We start from the raw sequence: 18079 nt of genomic DNA on the forward strand, positions 1-18079 counted from the left end.
TTTTAAATCGTTCTCTAACATGCTTGATCTAAGGTTCCATTTCCTAGTTCTAAATTAGGTTCCTTCCATTTACTGTTCTTCTTCTGCAACCACACTTGTAAACACTTTTAGCAGAATTCGATAAGTATCTGTCACTGGCAAACGCCTTGCAGTTTTTTCCTCCTGTGGCACAGCCTTCTCCATAACATACTCGCTTCTATGTGCAGGAAGTTTCTGTTTGACTGCTACATTTATGAAGGGAGCCACCTAGCTATAGGCTATGCAAGCCAGATACAAGTTTTACCATCTCCAGTCCTCTTTATGAGTTCTGCCTTAGCAAATGGAAGAAATATGCACTGCTTCCTGAACCATCCCTCTGTGATAATAGAGCAGCTCCCCTAATCACTGCTAGAAGTTTAAATCAATTCTGAAGAGACCTCTACATTTTCCCAACTTACAGGAAATACCAAGGTATGTAATTCAGAGGCAGTATTTAAAATGTGGACAAGTGATGTAGCAGGATATCCCTCAGCAAACATTTTTCCCAAAATAAATACTATATGCACTTGAGGTTCAAAAGATGGTTCATTACTTCCTCTTTTAATTATTATTTTTTTGTACATGAACAGTTTTAGCAAATGTTATTTTCAAAAGTCTGAAACACCACAGCACATATAGACAATTCTAAATCAGGAACTTGTAAAGGTATTCTTTACTTTGCTGCTTCTGTAGAATCACCTAAATATGTCCAGAAGCTTAGCTTCGTTTTTTAAGTGGTGCTTTTAAATACAATACATGAACAGGAACATATAAAAATAAAAGTTTAAATGACACAAAGTTATTTAAAAGTGGCTTGTAAATGTATATAAAATACCATTTGTCTTAAACATCCAATATGATGTAAAATTAACTATTTATTTTTGGCTAAATGAAGCTATTTTCCCAATTTTGTCTTCTTTTTCTCTGGTTCATTCTTGCCGCTCAGTTGCTTGGCCTGGCTTGGAATACTAATGCCTTGTACCTGACAGAAAAGGAAACGGTTAACAACGTTTACTGCTTGTGAAAAGCACTAGCCATTCCCTGCTAGTGTAGGACTTTTAGCTGTGCAATGGAACGACTTTTGTTTTGCACACCTGCAAAATGTGTTCTGGGGTTTCTCCAAGCCTCTGGAGCAGATTTAGGGGGCATCAAAGTGGAGAAGTTACATGGCACAGTGAAAAGTAGTCGTGCTTGCAGAACTGTTTAGCTGAATGCCAGCCTAATGCTATCAGTTTTTAAAATAAAATAGTCTTGTCACCCGGCTTCACAACATGTATATTCTAAAACCCTAAACAGAGGTGTACTTTGAGAGTTGCTGTAGGATAGTTCACAATTCAGTGAAGAAAAACTAGACAACAGTTTCCCATTCCTCCCCACCACACGCACACTCGAGAGCAGAGCGGTCCAATATGTGGTCCTCAAGGACTTTTTTGTTGGCCCTTGGCCCCCCCCCTCCTGCTGTCTTCACAAAGCTGGGGGAGACACTGGTCTTTGGGAAGGAGTCATGAGGGCTCCGTCAGGATCCTAGAGTCCTCCATCCTCCTTCCCAAAGCTTGCCCCCCCCTCCCTGCCCGACAAGGCAGTGTGCATCCCATGGGTTCAGTGTTGAAGTACTCTTGCAGCCCACTTGGTTTGAAAAGTTGGACCGCCTTCTTCTAGTGAACAGTAAACAGAACCCATGATACAGATAGGAACTGGCTTGATTCTTAATGGGAGACACAAGAGACTGGCAGTAAGTTTTCACACACACCCCCCAGTACACCTTTTTCCTATGGGAAAAAGTAATGAACAACACTATATCCACTTAACTGATATAGTGGTCCTTTACTTATTTCACCTATTTCCACTTATACTAAAGAAAGCAAAGTGCTGTTGCACAGAGATAAAATTGTGTGGCCTCATCTGACCCTTATCAACAGGTCTTTTTATATAGGAGTCCAATGTGGTTTTTTTTCTATGCAGATACATCCTATACCTTCAAGCGGCCATTTGAATATACAAATCCTTGCTACTTATGTATGAGCCAGCACTTTGCTGGTGAGTGAAGCTGCAGCAGCTGGATTTAAATCACACTGAACCACCACCTGTGCTTTTCCTAAGCCCCCTTTTAATTCCAGTGGGAACTTAGTTCCTTCCCACCAGGTCAAAATAATAAAAGGCAGCTTGTGCCACACTTCCTCCATGCCAACCCATTTAAGAAAAGTAATAGATAACATATTCCTAGGTGTTTTGGTCCAAGAAGGAACCTCCAAATCTGTCTCAAAGTTTGCTTTCAGATCTACTTCAGACCAATATGCAATGCTTTGACTTCTCCTTGTCACTCACTGCTTTCAGCTACTACGCCAGTAACCTACCTTGGGCTCCACCAGGGCCATACGGATTTTCTGGTGCTGAATATTGGAAGCATCTAACATGATATTCACTATAACCTTGTCAAACGTATAGAAAGGCGTGCCTTCTACAGTGAGAGAGGGAATCTAAGAAAAGAACATATTTTTTCCCCTAGTTCAATACAGAATTGATACACTGAAGGATAATAAATAGTAATAACATTTAAAGTATTTAAAGCATAACATTTGAAGTATTTAAAGCTTTGGCTTTCAGGAAATATGCAAACTATACCAAGCCCCTAAGGAAAGCAACAGCTGCATATAAGTAATTTGCACTTCTAACAGAGTTGTCTATCTACATTCCTTCAATCAGCTTAACAAAGCATGCATAAAATGAAACACACACAAATAGCATGCACACAGCCCTGAAACCAGTTTCCTTTGTGACATATCTAATGCTAAACTTACAAAAACACACATTAACCTTAGTAAGTTTGAAATGCTTCTTAGTGGTGGGGAGTTGTTCCAACTGCATGTTTCTGGATTTTGCTGTTTCTCAAAATCAGCTTCAACTTTGATGCCACATTAATTTTAGACATTCAGTCTAAAACTCTGAACATGCTTTGCGTAAGTGGCAGCTGGGCTTTGTGTGATGTCCCAACTAAAAAGATCCCATACAAAAACTAAGAGGCCTTACCTCCTCGTTGTACAGAAGGGCTGGTTTTGGCTTGTCTTTTTCTTCAAAGAAGACGGTGCCTTCCAAGCCATATTTGGGAATCAGAACGACAATTGCGTTTTTCCGTACAAACAGGATATACGCCTCTTCATTCACCACGCCTTTGTTTTTGAAAAACAACTATGGTAGGGAGAAATGGAAACCATTTTTGATGTTTAACTATAATAAATATAATAATACATTTTAGGTGCCAAGCAAAATATTTATATTTGTTTACTTAATTTGTATAAATATAATAAATAAATGATACTTAATAATAATGATAATAAATGGTTATCTTCACTGAAACCCTAGAAGAAAAGAAGCAAGTACATGTTTCCTCTACAGTTAAAGGCAGCACCCAGATGAATTACCATATTTTTCGCTCTATAAGACACACCAGACCACAAGACGCACCTAGTTTTTGGAGGAGGAAAACAAGAAAAAAATATATTCTGAATCTCAGAAGCCAGAACAGCAAGAGGGATCGCTGTGCAGTGAAAGCAGCAATCCCTCTTGCTGTTCTGGCTTCTGGGATAGCTGCGCAGCCTGCATTCGCTCCATAAGACGCACACACATTTCCCCTTACTTTTTAGGAGGGGAAAAGTGAGTCTTATAGAGCAAAAAATACGGTAATTAACTAATCCCACTCCCTTCCAAAGTGCTTAGACAAATACTTTGAATTTTATATTGAATAGATGAACCAGTGGTGTTTTTCTTCCTGGCACTGAATACGCTGAGATGTGCACGGGCGTGTTGGGGGGAAGCATGTGGATGCACATGTATGCACTTCCTAGCAGCTCTTCTTTCTCTAGCAAATGACTGACCAGTCTGTCCTTCCACTCACTTCTGAAACAACCAACACGACTGCAGAGTCCTACGCAGAAAGGCGGGGACTCTGGGCAGTTTTGAATATGTATAAGAAATAGAAATGAACCGTCTTTTTACACAACACTTAAGTTTTCGGGGGGGCGGGGACAGATAGAATATTGCAGGCACTATGGAAAATATAATCTATTCAAATTTAAGACCATTTCAGTTCCACAGATATCTATGGCAGAGTTAAATGCATGCTTAATTCTCTCCTCTGCCAAAAATTAAGAGGACAAGTGCTCTTGACTTGGGCTGGATCATTCTTTAAAAGCATGCTTCTCCAAGGTTCTAAAGATTCACGATGTAAATATAGCCATCAGACCAACAGCAGCTTCAAATTCCCAAGTTTCCTGTTTGTTCACAACACAATATTATTCATTATGATGCACTGCCTAAACTGTCGCAACGAGAGAGAGAGTTTCCAAGCAACCCATCCCCCAATTGCTGGCACTTTGCTGAAACTAAGCAGGTATGATCAACGGGAGAAGAGGATATAGTTCTTTGTGGGGTGGAGTTCATTTTGCCTCATCTTTTGACCCAAGAATCCCCCAAGACTGCAAACAATATAAAGCCATTTAAAAATCACAACATCAAGGTGAAGCACTCCTTTGTCCCCAAATCCTTTGTGGAAGAAAAAGACAAACATTCACCTGAGTGTGGAAGGCAACCGAAGCTCTCTGGGCATACTGAGCCATTTTATGCCTGTAATTTAGATTCTTGCACAAATCTGCCAATTTATGTTTATCTGTGAGGGCAGGATAAGTGCTGTCTGCCCCTATGGCCACAGCCAGCAGCCGATGTACTATAATATCAGCATACCTGCAATGAAAGAAGAAAACATTCGTCACTGACAACAAGCAAGAGCCAACCGCCGTTTGTTTCAGGTGCACAGAAACCCTTGTTAAACGTTCAGGTTTTGCAGCTCGCATCTTATGCAGTAGTTCACTTGTAAACTATAAGCAATGAAGAGTATCAGTTGCTCCTCGCAGGAGTGTCTCTCTTCAGGGCTTAAGCTAGCCTGGAAAAGAAACCCTGTTCAAGGCTCATGGTAGGGCTGGTGGAGAGGACTTTTTCCTTTCTCGCTATCCTGAAATCTTCCTCTGTTATGCAATATGCGGAGGTTTGGGACCAGCTGGCAATCCCAAACCTGAGTACTATATTGCTTTATTTGAGGGGGGAGGGAGATACAGTGGTACCTCGGGTTACATACACTTCAGGTTACATATGTTTCAGGTTACACACTCCGCTAACCCAGAAATAGTGCTTCAGGTTAAGAACTTTGCTTAAGGATAAGAACACAAATCGTGCTTCGGCGGCGCGGCGGCAGCAGGAGGCCCCCATTAGCTAAAGTGGTGCTTCAGGTTAAGAACAGTTTCAGGTTAAGAACAGACCTCCAGAACGAATTAAGTACTTAACCCAAGGTACCACTGTACTGAAGTGTGAAAAGAGGAGGGAGTATTTTCCCTTTTCCTATTCATGATTTTCCCCTGGAAATAGATCGTGAAACATGTCCACTCAACTCAAATCTTACTTCCAGATTCATTTCTCCCAAAAAACTCTCCATTTAGTGCAAGGAGGAGCATTTTCTTAACCTCACCGCAAAAATCTGATAGTGCACATTTAAAGTACCTGGAAGATTTGATTTGTATTTCGTGAAAGGTAAAAATCCAAAGGTAAAAATACCAAAGCAGTTTCAAATTCAAAGAACTTGCTTACATCTATTTCTCCGATAAAACATGCCATGTTGTTTCAGTATATGAAGTAGGACTTCAAAGGTTTCTGGCCTGTTCTCCTAAAAGACTGTTGAGGAAACTCTAGCCTTTTTATAAACTACATTCTGTGGCTGTCCTTTGTGTGTTACACAGGTCCCCCTTGAAAGCAGTTACAGCTATGGGGTGGGACTGTTTCTGCATGATCTAGTCCTATGTGGCTGGAGGCTGAATGTGAACTAGACAGTAACATGCGTCTTTTCCTGAAGTCTGATGGGGTAGGCGTTCGTGTGCGTGTATAAATGACACAGGCAGTACAGAACCAATGAAGCTCTTTTCATCCTAATACATCTTGTGATATTTCTGCTTGTATTGCAGATGCTTCATGCAACAGTCGTCCAGACATTTGGACGGCGTTTCCCTATGTTTTCATCCTACTGCTATCAGTATTGTAGAAATGCGTACTCAATATAAATTTAAAGGGTATGGGAACTGAGTAGGCCTATCCCCTCTCTTTCCTCTCCATTCTTCCTTCCCTCTGCTCCCCCTCAGCTGATATACTCAGCATTCAATAAGCCCTGGAGGCTCAAAGGCTCTTAAGGACTTTGCATCAATCAAGATTCCCTCGCCAAGATTTAGTCTATGCTTTATCAACTAGTTCCTGCACAAAATCAAAAAGCGTAAACAGTTCAAAATTCTGCAAGACAGTCCCAAAGTATGCATAGAAAGGAAGAAGACAGTAGGCAAGTTTGCCATATTTGCACGATTTGTAATAAAACTTTGAAATATTTGTATTTGAAATAACAAAAGCAACATTGAAAGTAATTTATCCTAGGGTGATTTGGTAGAATGCAGCAATTGTCGAACTGTATTTTTAACAGGCTGCAACACACACATTTTTTCCCTTTCAAAATTTCATGGAGATTACCTTCTGATAGGTGAAGTAAAATGTGTATAAATAGGAGAGGCTAAGCCATAGTGACGAAAATCGGTGTCCATTCCAGAGCAAAAGTAAACTGCTTGCATCATGCAGCGAGTAGCCAAGATACGTAACAGAGTGTTCAGGTAAGGAAAAGAAGGTGATTCTGCACTGTCAAGAGAATCAGCCAGGGCTTTTGCCGAGTCAGTTTTGATGTCCAAACCCTACAGAAAAAAGAAGTGGGGGGGGAGGAGTCACTTTCAATATTTCGCAACACTTTGCCATGGTTTAAATATGCATTATTGAACACATTTGCTGATGCAGGCCAAGGAACTGACATATGACACCCTGAGCTCCTCAGGGAAAGGACTACATGCAAGATGAAAAATAAACCACAATAGCATCTGTTCAACTCACAAACTTAAGAATCAATATGGCTGCCCTCAACAGGGGTTCAAAGCCAAGGTAAAGGAAATAAGAGATGGCCAAGCCATATCCTTTTGTTGTACACAAATCAAGTGCTCATGAACTTAATTTAGATGTCAAAAGGACAAGGACTCTGAGGCCTGCACAAACATACGAAGCATGGTCTTGTGCACACAGGGAGCAAACTCCTTTTACTACCTCCAAATTCTAGACCAGACAGGGAACGGTTTTCCACTCTGTGGGCCAGATCTTTATCAGGATCTGTCTCCCAAGCCAAATTCGACAGGTGGGCGGGGCTGCCCATCTACCAATCTCCTGATGTCACAAATGATGTCAGCAGATTTGCTGCCAATGTGGAGAGGGGGCGGAAATCCTTCTTACTTGTTTTGCACATTACTTCAAAGGTTCCAGACAACTGTTTTTGAGTGCTTTGGAAGTTGCGCAAGTGGGCTTTGGTGAAGCCCCACCCTTTTGGCCAAGCCCTGCCCTTTATCTGAATGACTTCAGGTGTAGAGTTGGGCTTGCCCCCAAATTTGGTCTAACAGGCCAAATGGGTAACTCTGGTGGGTCAAGACTGAACTGACCCATGGGCTGGATATTTAGGAGTGGCCCTGGGATTGAAGGGCACAAACACTTTCTGGTTTGAAAAGCCAGAGTACAATGATCTTCAATAACAGGGTCAGAACCCCTTACAGGGTTATAAGACAGCAGCACTACCATGCAGTGAAACAATTAAGTGGGTTCCCAAATGCATGTGAGGTGGGTCTTGGGTCTGCAAAGTTGCCCTAGTACATGTGTGAATCAGCATGGGCCACCTTTAAATAACTCATTTAAATTGCCGTATTTCAAATAGTGAAAGTCCAGACATAAAAGTTGTTGTTTTTACAAAAAAAAGCCCGGATATATGGTGAGACCTCCCCTCTCTCCATGACCTCCTCAGATCTGCTCTGGAGGAGCAGGAGAACCACAAGAACAGTTTGTGGGGAAGGGAAGGGAAAGTAGAAATGTGTGTGCCAATGGAACAATTTCCTTAGCACTACGCTGAATACAATGCCATGTGAAGTATTTTGATCCCAGTTAAAATCTGAAAGAAAAATATACCTATCGGTTAAGAACTTGATCCTTTATCCATTCAATTCCAAGCACTGATAACTTGCCTTAGACTTTGCAGCCTTCACAAGGATGTCATAATTTGATGGAGGTGGAGCAGGATGCTTTCTTAGCAAGGCATGCTCTGAGAATTCATCATAGATCTTTTGTGCCACAGAGATGTTAGCAAGCAACATGAACTCTTCAACCATGGAGTTGGTTTCTCTGTCAACAGGAAATATTACACTTATAAGAAGAGATGAAGTCATGGAAAGCGATAGTTAAAATTTGATACGTTTGTTCTGGGGAAGCACAAAGAATTCACTCTTGCATATTTTATACATGATACACAAATGCCCTTTAGACACTGTTCCCTGTCCCTGTGACCTAATGTGAGTTTTGATGCACTCTGGAGTGTGTTTGTTCTAGTGGACAGGCTCAGCTACCAGCTCTGTTCAGCACGTTGCTTATGTAGCCAAAATTAGATGTGCACATTTAGAAGCTGCAGACTATAGCTTATAAAATTTAGATGTATTCCTTGGTTATATTGTAAAGTGCCACATACACTAATGGTTCTCTGTAAGTAAACAAAAATAATAACATTATCATTAAGTCCATGTTCACGATTTTCCAACCGTCCCAACTTTTCCACAGAACAACCTTTTTTCTGAATGTTCTAAACAGAAGTGTACATAATATATTCATAAGCAGTCCATATTCTGTTATTTATCTTGACGGTATGCAACATATACTGTCGACTGCTTTGATATTTTGAAGTGGCCTCTGGTGTGGAGAGCTGCACTGTGCACGTCATACTTCCACTTGTGAACAAATAATTGGACTGCAGTGAAAACAGGAGATAAAACATACTTGAGCTCCTTCGTCTGTAAATCAATAGGATCGTGGGTTTCACTATCCATGTGGAAACGGACTTCAGGTGAAGAGAGAGTTAAAGCCCTAGAAAATAATAGATGTGAGAATAGTAAATATTTTACAGAGCCTATACATCATACAAACAAGTATTTGTAGGTACCGGTAGAAAATGATGGCAATAATTACAATTTTCTACTGATATTTAATCCATCTTTGGAAATTGCTATATTCATTGCAACATTCTCCTTGTGGCAAGGAGTCCCAGAGCTCACTTTTCTTCATGCTAAATTCAGCCATTTGTCCTGGATGTTTTGTGTTCCAGCATCTCCGTATTAGTCAGTGGAATGTCCCCTTCCTCTCCTCTCCTTGCACTCCTCAAAAATCTTATCCAGAGGGACCCCCAACCCTCTGCAGATTTTGAAGGGGTGTAGGGGCCAGCTGGCAAGTGGAATGACAGCACTGGATACCACACCGAATTGTTGTTGTTATCATTAATCTTTCACTTCACTTTCTAATTTCCTTCAACACCTTCTCTGTCCCTTTCCCCTCAGAGAAGGGAGGCATTCTTTCCCACCTCCTCTCATGCCAAACTTCTGTTGTTTCTCGGTCATCTTTATTCAGCATGCAAGGAGTTCCTGGCGCTGGGATGGCTCCAACGAACAGGCTATGCCACAGCTCGGGGTTGCAGGAAGACGGAACCTTGAGGCCCATCTGAAATTGGCTTTATAAATGCACCAAGCACTCACATTTGGGACTGCTGCAAGTTGCAGGGTGTCATGGTGGTCATGGTTAACCAGTCTTTCAAATAAACTTGATCTTGTTATTGAGAAACACATGTTTCTGTGGAATTTCAGAACAGTATGAAAACTATGAAAACTAGTGTGCTATCTTATCTGCTACTGTTTTCTTTAGGGCAGACAACTGGAAGATCCACTCTAGCAAATGCTAAGTGGCTGTCTTGGGTCATAGTGACGCCACATGAATGAAAAGCTGTGCAGAAGAAGACCCGCAGTAAGAACTACTTACCCGTTATCTATCCGACGCTTCTTAAGAATTTTGGCTAGTTTATTTAGTCCACGCAGACTAGAAGTAATGTCATCATTCAGGCTGGAAGAATCTATTTTCATTTGTGCCTCAGCATATGTAAGGGAAGCCTTTGACAGAAATATATAATAAAAGAAACGCAATTAATATAAGGGCACCAGTGACGATTCCTAAGAGAACCCCATCTCAAGGTGACAGAATTCAAAAATCAATTTCTGATGGAAGTTTGAACTGGGCAACCTTCACTGCTTTTACAGCACTAACTCTGAATGCATAGACAACAGGCTTTGCTGTTGATTTTGATCCATCTTGTCTGCTACTCTTGTCTTTTTGTGGCATGTATCAAGCTCATTTATATTTCCTTTACTGAATCGTAACTGTATTTTCATTGCCTTTTTGTTCACCACCTCTGGATGTAAAAGTAACATACACATTTCAATATACAAATAAGTAAATAAAGAATATTTTTCAGGGCGCCAAACATAGCAAAATGTAGTTTAGATTGTAAGTAACATCCAATGTTAAGTCACACTCAAGTAGACCCGCTGAAATCAGTCAACTTAAATCCATTTAAGTCTACTCTAAGTATGATTTAACTTTGTCCAGATCTATTGCTGAAGAAACAACCAACATGATTTCAGCCACTCACATTATCTGGACTGGACAGTATATATATCAGGTAAATAAACTTGGAACTCACTCATTTTTAGTTCTTACGTGTAAACATATTCAATGTCCCAATATAAAGCAGGAGTTCAAAATGGCACAAATCAGCATGTGTTGTTAAATATTCCAAATAAATGTGAACCTTACCTTGGAATTAATTACACTTTTTGTAAATCTGGTTTTCAAGATTTCAGCATTGTGATTCATTTCCCATATACAGGAAAATGCAAGCCTAGGAAAGGAGTAAGAAGTTGCTGATGAAACAGGAAAATTTACTTGCAGCTGTCCTTGATCCTAGGGTGCTCTTGCCTGAGAAGACGACACTTCTTTTTTTTTTTTTTTTTTTTTTTTTTTTTTTTAAATAATTTTTATTACGTTTCTTTTCATAATTTTGACAATTCAATACAATACAGAAAAACCCAAATACAAGAAACAATTTTTGATTTTTTTAACAAAAAAGAAAACCATTGGACTTCCCCACACCCTCCAGATCTGCGTTCTTTGTAGTAGCAATATCAGCAATTTGTTACCTTATTTCAAACCTTGTTGGAACTTTCCATTATTATGTACCCATATTCAGTATATTGTATCTTAACTTTGTTACCTTTTAAAATAAACATAAAATGTTTGATTCACATTGACTTCTTTTCTCATTTGTCATTAATTTTACCATTTGCTTAATCATATTTGCTAAAGCGTAACCTTTCCAAAAACATGCACTGTCTTAAAGTTCATACAGCTTATAGTATTTTTGCAAATAGTCTTTAAATTTTTTCCAGTCCGCCTCGACTGATTCTTCATCCAAATCTCGGATTCTGCCGGTCATTTCAGCTAGTTCCATATAGTCCATCAACTGCGTCTGCCATTCCTCCAACGTGGGTAAATCTTGTGTCTTCCAATTCTTTGCGATGAGTATTCTTGCTGCTGTGGTAGCATACATAAACAAAGTTCTATCTTTCTTTGACACTTTCTGGTCTACCATGCCCAGCAGGAAGGCCTCTGGTTTCTTGGGAAAGGTATACTTAAATACCTTTTTCAGTTCATTGTAAATCATTTCCCAGAAGGCCTTCACTTTTGGGCAGGTCCACCAGAGATGAAAAAATGTCCCTTCTGCCTCCTTACATTTCCAACATTTGTTATCAGACAGGTGATATATCTTAGCTAGCTTGACTGGGGTCATGTACCACCGGTATAACATTTTCATAATATTTTCTTTCAGGGCACTACATGCCGTGAATTTTATCCCGTTGTTCCATAACCTTTCCCAGTCTTCAAACATAATGTTATGTCCGACATCCTGTGCCCATTTTATCATGGCAGATTTAACTGTCTCATCCTGTGTATTCCACTTAAGCAGCAAGTTGTACATTCTCGATAATACCTTAGTTTTTGGTTCTAACAATTCTGTCTCCAATTTCGATTTTTCCACTTGGAAACCAACTTTTTTATCCAATTTAAAAACCTCTTGAATTTGAGCATAGTGTAACCAATCTCGCACCTTATTTTTTAGTTTATCCTTACTCTGCAGTTTCCAGTTGTCTCCAATTTTTTCGATTATTTCCCAATATTTCGGCCAATAGGCCTCCATATTGGGTCTTTTTCGAGCCTTGGCCTCCACTGGTGATAGCCACCTCGGGGTTTTACTCTCTAATAAGTCCTTATATTTCATCCAGACTGCAAAAATTGATTTTCTGACAATATGATTTTTGAACAGTTTATGAACCTTAACCTTGTCGTACCATAGATATGCATGCCAACCAAAAGCATTATCAAACCCTTCCAGATCCAGGACATCAGTGTTTTCTAACAAAAACCAATCTTTCAACCAGCAGAAGGCTGCAGATTCATAATATAACCTCAGGTCCGGCAGGGCAAACCCCCCTCTTTCTTTTGAATCTGTTAATATTTTGAACTTTATTCGGGGCTTTTTGCCCTGCCAGATAAATCTAGATATATCCTTCTGCCATTTTCCAAAGCAATCCACTCTGTCCACGATCTGTAAGGTTTGAAACAAAGATAACATTTTCGGCAACACATTCATCTTTATAGCTGCTATTCGACCCAACAAGGAAAGTTTCAATCTTGACCAAATTTCTAAGTCCTTCTTAATTTCCGACCAACATTTTTCATAATTGTCTTTAAATAAGTTCAAATTTTTGGAAGACAAATAGATCCCTAGGTATTTCACCTTTTTAACCACATTTAATTCTGTTTCTCTCTGAAACCCCTCTGTTTCTGTAGATGTCAAGTTTTTGGCCAAAACCTTAGTCTTTTGTTTGTTCAACTTAAATCCTGCAACCCGACCAAACTCATGAATAAGTTCTAAAACTCTTTTTGTACTGGGTTCTGGCTCCTGTAATGTCAAAACTAAGTCATCTGCAAAAGCTTTCAGTTTATATTGTTTCACTCCGACCTCTATCCCTTGTACCAACCGGTCCTCCCTAATCATGTTCAATAGCACCTCCAGGACTGAAATGAATAAAAGAGGGGATAGAGGGCACCCTTGTCGTGTCCCTTTTTCAATTTTAAATTCCTCCGTCACCACATTGTTCACTATTAATTTAGCTTTCTGTTCTGAATAGATTGCTTCTATTCCATTTTCAAACCCCCGTCCCACTCCCATCCCTTCCAAATTTTTCTTCATAAACTTCCAAGATATATTATCAAATGCTTTCTCCGCATCAATGAAGATTAAAACCGCCCTTGTGTTCCTATTGGTTTGCAATAGTTCCAAAATGTCAATGATGTTTCTGGTATTTCCATATAAATGTCTACCAGGGAGAAAGCCAGCTTGGTCCTTGTGAATTACTTCATTTAAGACCTTTTTAAGTCTGCTTGCTAAAATGTCTGCAAATATTTTGTAATCCACATTCAGGAGTGAGATGGGACGGTAGTTCTTAAGCTGGGTCTTTTCAGATTCTAGCTTGGGTATCAATGTGATGAATGCTTCTTTCCACGTTTCCGGTGCCCTCTTCCCCTCCATGATCTGGTTGCATACCTCCATCAAAGGCTGTGTCAAGTAGTCCTTCAAAGTCTTGTAGTATTTGGAGGTAAGCCCATCCGGGCCTGGAGATTTGCCAAGTTGCATATTCTGAATGGCACCTTCAATTTCCTGTTGAGTTATTTTACAATTCAAGATTGATCTTTTATCTTGGGTTATTTTTGGTAGTCCATTTATCCTTAAAAATTGATCTATCTCCAACTCTTTCTGAGGCCCTTGTGCATAAAGTTCTTTGAAGTATCTGTGGAAGCACTTCCTGATTTCTTCTGGTTTCTGAACCATTCTTCCTTCAATCTCTAGATTTGTCACTGTATTTAACTTTTGTCTTTTTTTCAGCTGCCAAGCTAGCAGCTTTCCACATTTGTTTGCTGATTCAAACGATCTTTGCTTCATCTGTTTGATTTTCCATTCGATCTCTTGATTTATCAGTTTAGAGTATTGTGCTTGATGGAATTTGATTTCTCTCAGCACTTCCTTTGACTTGGGATTGGTTCTCAGTTTCTTCTCACCTTGGTATATTTTCTCCAATATTTTATCCTTCTTTCCATTCCAGAGCTTTTTCTTGATTGTATTTTGTTGTATCAGAAACCCTCTCATAACGGCTTTACTTGCGTCCCAGATCATTCTTTTTTCAACTGTAGTGTTCAGGTTGATTTCAAAATAGTCCTTTAACGTTTTTTGGGCCTTTTTCACAATCTCTTGATCTCTTAATAAGGTGTCATTCATTCTCCATCTGAAGGAACCGGTTTGGGTAAGTCTAAGTTCTAGTTTCAAAGCATTGTGGTCGGAGCATGTTTTTGGGCAGATTTCCACCTTTCTAGTCTTGGGTGCCAGCCCTCTAGATGTCCAGATTTGGTCGATCCTTGTCCATGACAGGTGGGCCTCAGAGAAGAAAGTTCCTTCTTTACCTAGGGGGTCTTTTGTCCTCCATATATCAATCAGATCCAAATTGTCAATCAGTTCAAAGAAAGTTTTAGGCAGTCTGCCATCTGATGTTAAGTTTTGATTTTGAGACTTATCCATATGTGTAGATACCACTCCATTCATGTCTCCCATCATTATGATGTTGTTGTAGTCCATATAGTCCAACATGGTCTCATGCAGCTTCTTAAAAAATTCTGATTTCCCGTCATTTGGCGCATATATTCCTAATATCAAAATTTTTTCTCCTTGTGTTTGGATTTCAATCGCCAAGATTCTTCCTTGCTCATCTTTAAATACAAATTTTGGTGCCAGGCTCTCCTTGGCATATATCACCACGCCTCTTTTCTTAACCTTGTCTGATGAAATAAATTCTTGGCCTAGTCTTTTGTTAACTAAGACTTTTCTGTGAAGCCTGGTCACATGGGTTTCTTGTAAACAAATAATGTCCAATTGTTCTTTCTTCAATATGTGAAATATTTTCCTTCTTTTTTCCGGAGAATTTCCGCCATTTATATTCCAACTAAGTAGCTGCAGAGACATCCTGTACTGTTTTGTTACACCTAGAGTGGTGTATCTTCTGGTCCCGAGGGTGTAGGGCCTGCTCCGCCTCCAGGCGGAATCCCAGCTTGTGGTAGAGGACAAAGTGCTGCTGCTTCTTTTTGGAGATCTTCACCGTGATCGTGCAGGAACTTTTGTAAATCCTCTGGTGTTTTTATCTTTACCTTCTTCTGCTTGTAAGTAAATGATAACCCTTGTGGAAACTCCCACCTATAACGAATTGTGTTGATTCTCAGCAGTCTTGCCAGTTCTGAATAAGTGGTTCTCAAGTCCAATAACTGTTTTGGGATGTCTCGGTAAATTTCCACCCTTTTATCTTGTATCACCAATGTATTTGCGAAATGTAGGCCTAATATTTTGTCTCTCTCTTCCCTTGATCTCAAAATTATCAAACAATCTCTGGGTCTGTCCTTCCTTACCAATCTTCCCAGCCGAAAAGCTGACACTATTTTAAAGTCAGTTTCTTCCTTAATGCCCCAGAATTTTGAAAATTCTGTTGTCAAAAATCCAATTAAATCTTCTTGTTCAATTTCTGGGATTGCTCTTAATCTGAGGTTATTCTCACGATTTTTCAATTCCACCATCGAGAGGTAGGCTTGTTGTTCACCAATTTGTTTATGCAAAGGTTTAACTTCACCTCTAACTTCCTCGACCTCTTTTCTAGCTGCCGTTGCAATTTGAACAGCTTCCCCAGCCAAATTACGGTTTTCTTGTGTAGCTCCTTGCAATTTTTCAATTGCTTGTGTATGCTGGGAAACCTGATCTGTCAATTTCTGGATCGAAGATGTAGCTTGGTCAATTTTTGATGATTGGTTGTCAACCTTTTGATTTAAAGCTGCCAACTGCTCCAAGATTTGTTTCAGAACTCCCTCAGATGCTCCTGCTGCCATATCTTCCTCTGCTGGAATTTTAGACTTTTCGGCTTCTGCCTTTTGTACGCCCAGCACAGCTGGAACTGATGATCTGCGTCCCTGAGTCAAAGTTGTTTGTACAAGCTGTGCCTGCTTTTTTTCCTTTTCCTTCTCCTTAGCTTCCTTGGCTTTGGCTGCTCTTGTCTTTCCTGTACCACTCATCAGTCAATGTTCAAGGTCAAATTGTTATTGTCCCATGGGAAAGACAGATCCAATTTAAAAACAATCCAGTGAGAGAGAGTAAACATAAAAAGCTGTTCCCAGGCCTTATATTCCCAAAATCCTCTAGGGGGAGTACCACCAAAGTTTCAAAAAGAAGAAGGCAACTTTTCCGCCATTAAAGTCCCCTGTATGTTAAAAAACAGAAATGCAATAGTCCCAAATGGTAATAAACAAGTCCTGCAGAGTACTTTAAACTTTTAACAAAGTTTCAAAAAGGTGCCTACAATTTGTATCCAGTCCAGCTTGTTAAAGCTCAAAAGCTCAAGGGTATCCATACGTCTGTAAAAGTTTGTAACAATTTGTAACAGTTCCGCAGTTAAACAGTTTCCCCTCCAGCAGCCCGACGATTTGGAATTTAGCTTTGAATGATCTTACTGGGGAGGATCGCTCCAATTTTCCTTTTAAAAAATTGCTCACAAATAAGTCTATCTTTTCTCGTTAACAGTCACTTCTGAAAGTGCATGAAAGTCCCTCTTTAAAACATCCCTTTTCAGCCGCTTTTCGCTTCTCTGATCCCTTGCTTTGATCTTGTAAGCAGCTCCGGGAGGCGGACTTCCTTTTTAACGTCTCCCGGTTACAGCCAAAATTTTTTTCAAGAATTTACTGCCGAATTTAACGTCCTTACTCACGGGTTTGTTGTTTCAGTCGAATCTTTAAAGGAAGAAAGGTCGGCGCTCATCTGCAACAGCTGCGCGGCTTCACTCCCGCAGAAAGAGCGATGAACTCACAGCACCGCTACCCCTCTTTCACTCCGGAGCCCCTTACGGGGTTCCTTTCGCGATTTCGGGGTCGCTCCAGGTGCCCGCCGAGTCCCACGGCCACGAGCTCACTCTGCTCGTGGTTTTTCTTGATGGGTCGTCGCTGTGCCGCAGCGAAACGACCCTTTCCTGCGGAGCCCCTCTTCAGACTAGAAGAGGACCGCCATTACAGTTTCGCGCCGCCTCCGGAAGTCCGAGAAGACGACACTTCTGCTCAGGGAAGCCTGCTCCCTCCTCTGCAGTTTCCATGAAACACTCCCCTCCCCGGCTTCTTGCTGCAGCCCCCCAACCCTGGCACCCCATGCCATCCAGTTTAGGATGATCCTACAACCCTCGTGAAATGGATCCTTGGAGAGTGCAGGACATCACAGTGAGAACAGAGATGTGGAAAAACCCGTTCTGCAAACAGAATTGTTTTCTGTTTACAGAAGAGAAGTTATTCTTAAATATCTAAAAACTGTATCCACACAATTACCTGTCAACATTGGATCTCAACGAACACAAGTTTGAACTGAGCAGCTCTGGAACCATATCAATCCTCTGCAAAAACACACAAAAAGATGACTATGGTTATTTATGACCAAAATATATATATATATTCACATAGTGTACATCTATAGAACTGTACTCATGTTGTTAATTTGATCAAGGATATGTTGATAATCAAACGCTACCGTTCTCACATTACAGTTCCTATTTTTCAACCAAGCCCTGGGTATGGTGCCTTCAAAGCCCCTTTCAAAGTGCAGGGCAAGAGAGAACGAGAGGAGGTTATGAAGAAGCCATTGGAAGCTCCTCTCAAAAAAGCCCTCTCTTGCCCTGTGCTCTGAATGGTGCTTCTGAATGACATCAAAGCCTGAAAAAATAGACTTTGAAATGAGCTTCTGTAGGCAAAAAGGATCACCCAAGGTCAGGTTAAAATCCAGTCAAAAGGAAAGTCTTATCGTGATGAAAGTACAATAGACAATGCTTTTCACACAATTTCGACTCAACCAAGGTTATGTTTTGGTCAGTTCTCTACCCTTGGGATCCCAGCAACTGTT

General features: G+C 40.4%; 1 protein-coding gene across 1 annotated transcript in view; it reads right to left on the reverse strand.

Moving 5' to 3' along the window:
• Window positions 1-545: 545 nt before the first annotated feature.
• DIS3 (DIS3 homolog, exosome endoribonuclease and 3'-5' exoribonuclease) overlaps window positions 546-18079 on the reverse strand; it is a 29832-nt gene continuing 12298 nt past the window's right edge. The window contains exons 12-21 of the mRNA XM_083610577.1: window positions 17512-17576; window positions 10810-10894; window positions 9979-10106; window positions 8950-9036; window positions 8148-8304; window positions 6574-6788; window positions 4587-4755; window positions 3046-3204; window positions 2373-2495; window positions 546-1000 (exon numbers count right to left, since the gene is read on the reverse strand). Of these exons, the coding sequence (XP_083466703.1) occupies window positions 914-1000; window positions 2373-2495; window positions 3046-3204; window positions 4587-4755; window positions 6574-6788; window positions 8148-8304; window positions 8950-9036; window positions 9979-10106; window positions 10810-10894; window positions 17512-17576 (1275 nt within the window). The 3' untranslated portion in view covers window positions 546-913. The remainder of the gene's footprint in view (window positions 1001-2372; window positions 2496-3045; window positions 3205-4586; window positions 4756-6573; window positions 6789-8147; window positions 8305-8949; window positions 9037-9978; window positions 10107-10809; window positions 10895-17511; window positions 17577-18079) is intronic.

The sequence above is a fragment of the Podarcis filfolensis genome, assembly GCF_964270895.1.
Source record: "Podarcis filfolensis genome assembly, chromosome: 4".
NCBI classification, from domain to species: domain Eukaryota; kingdom Metazoa; phylum Chordata; class Lepidosauria; order Squamata; family Lacertidae; genus Podarcis; species Podarcis filfolensis.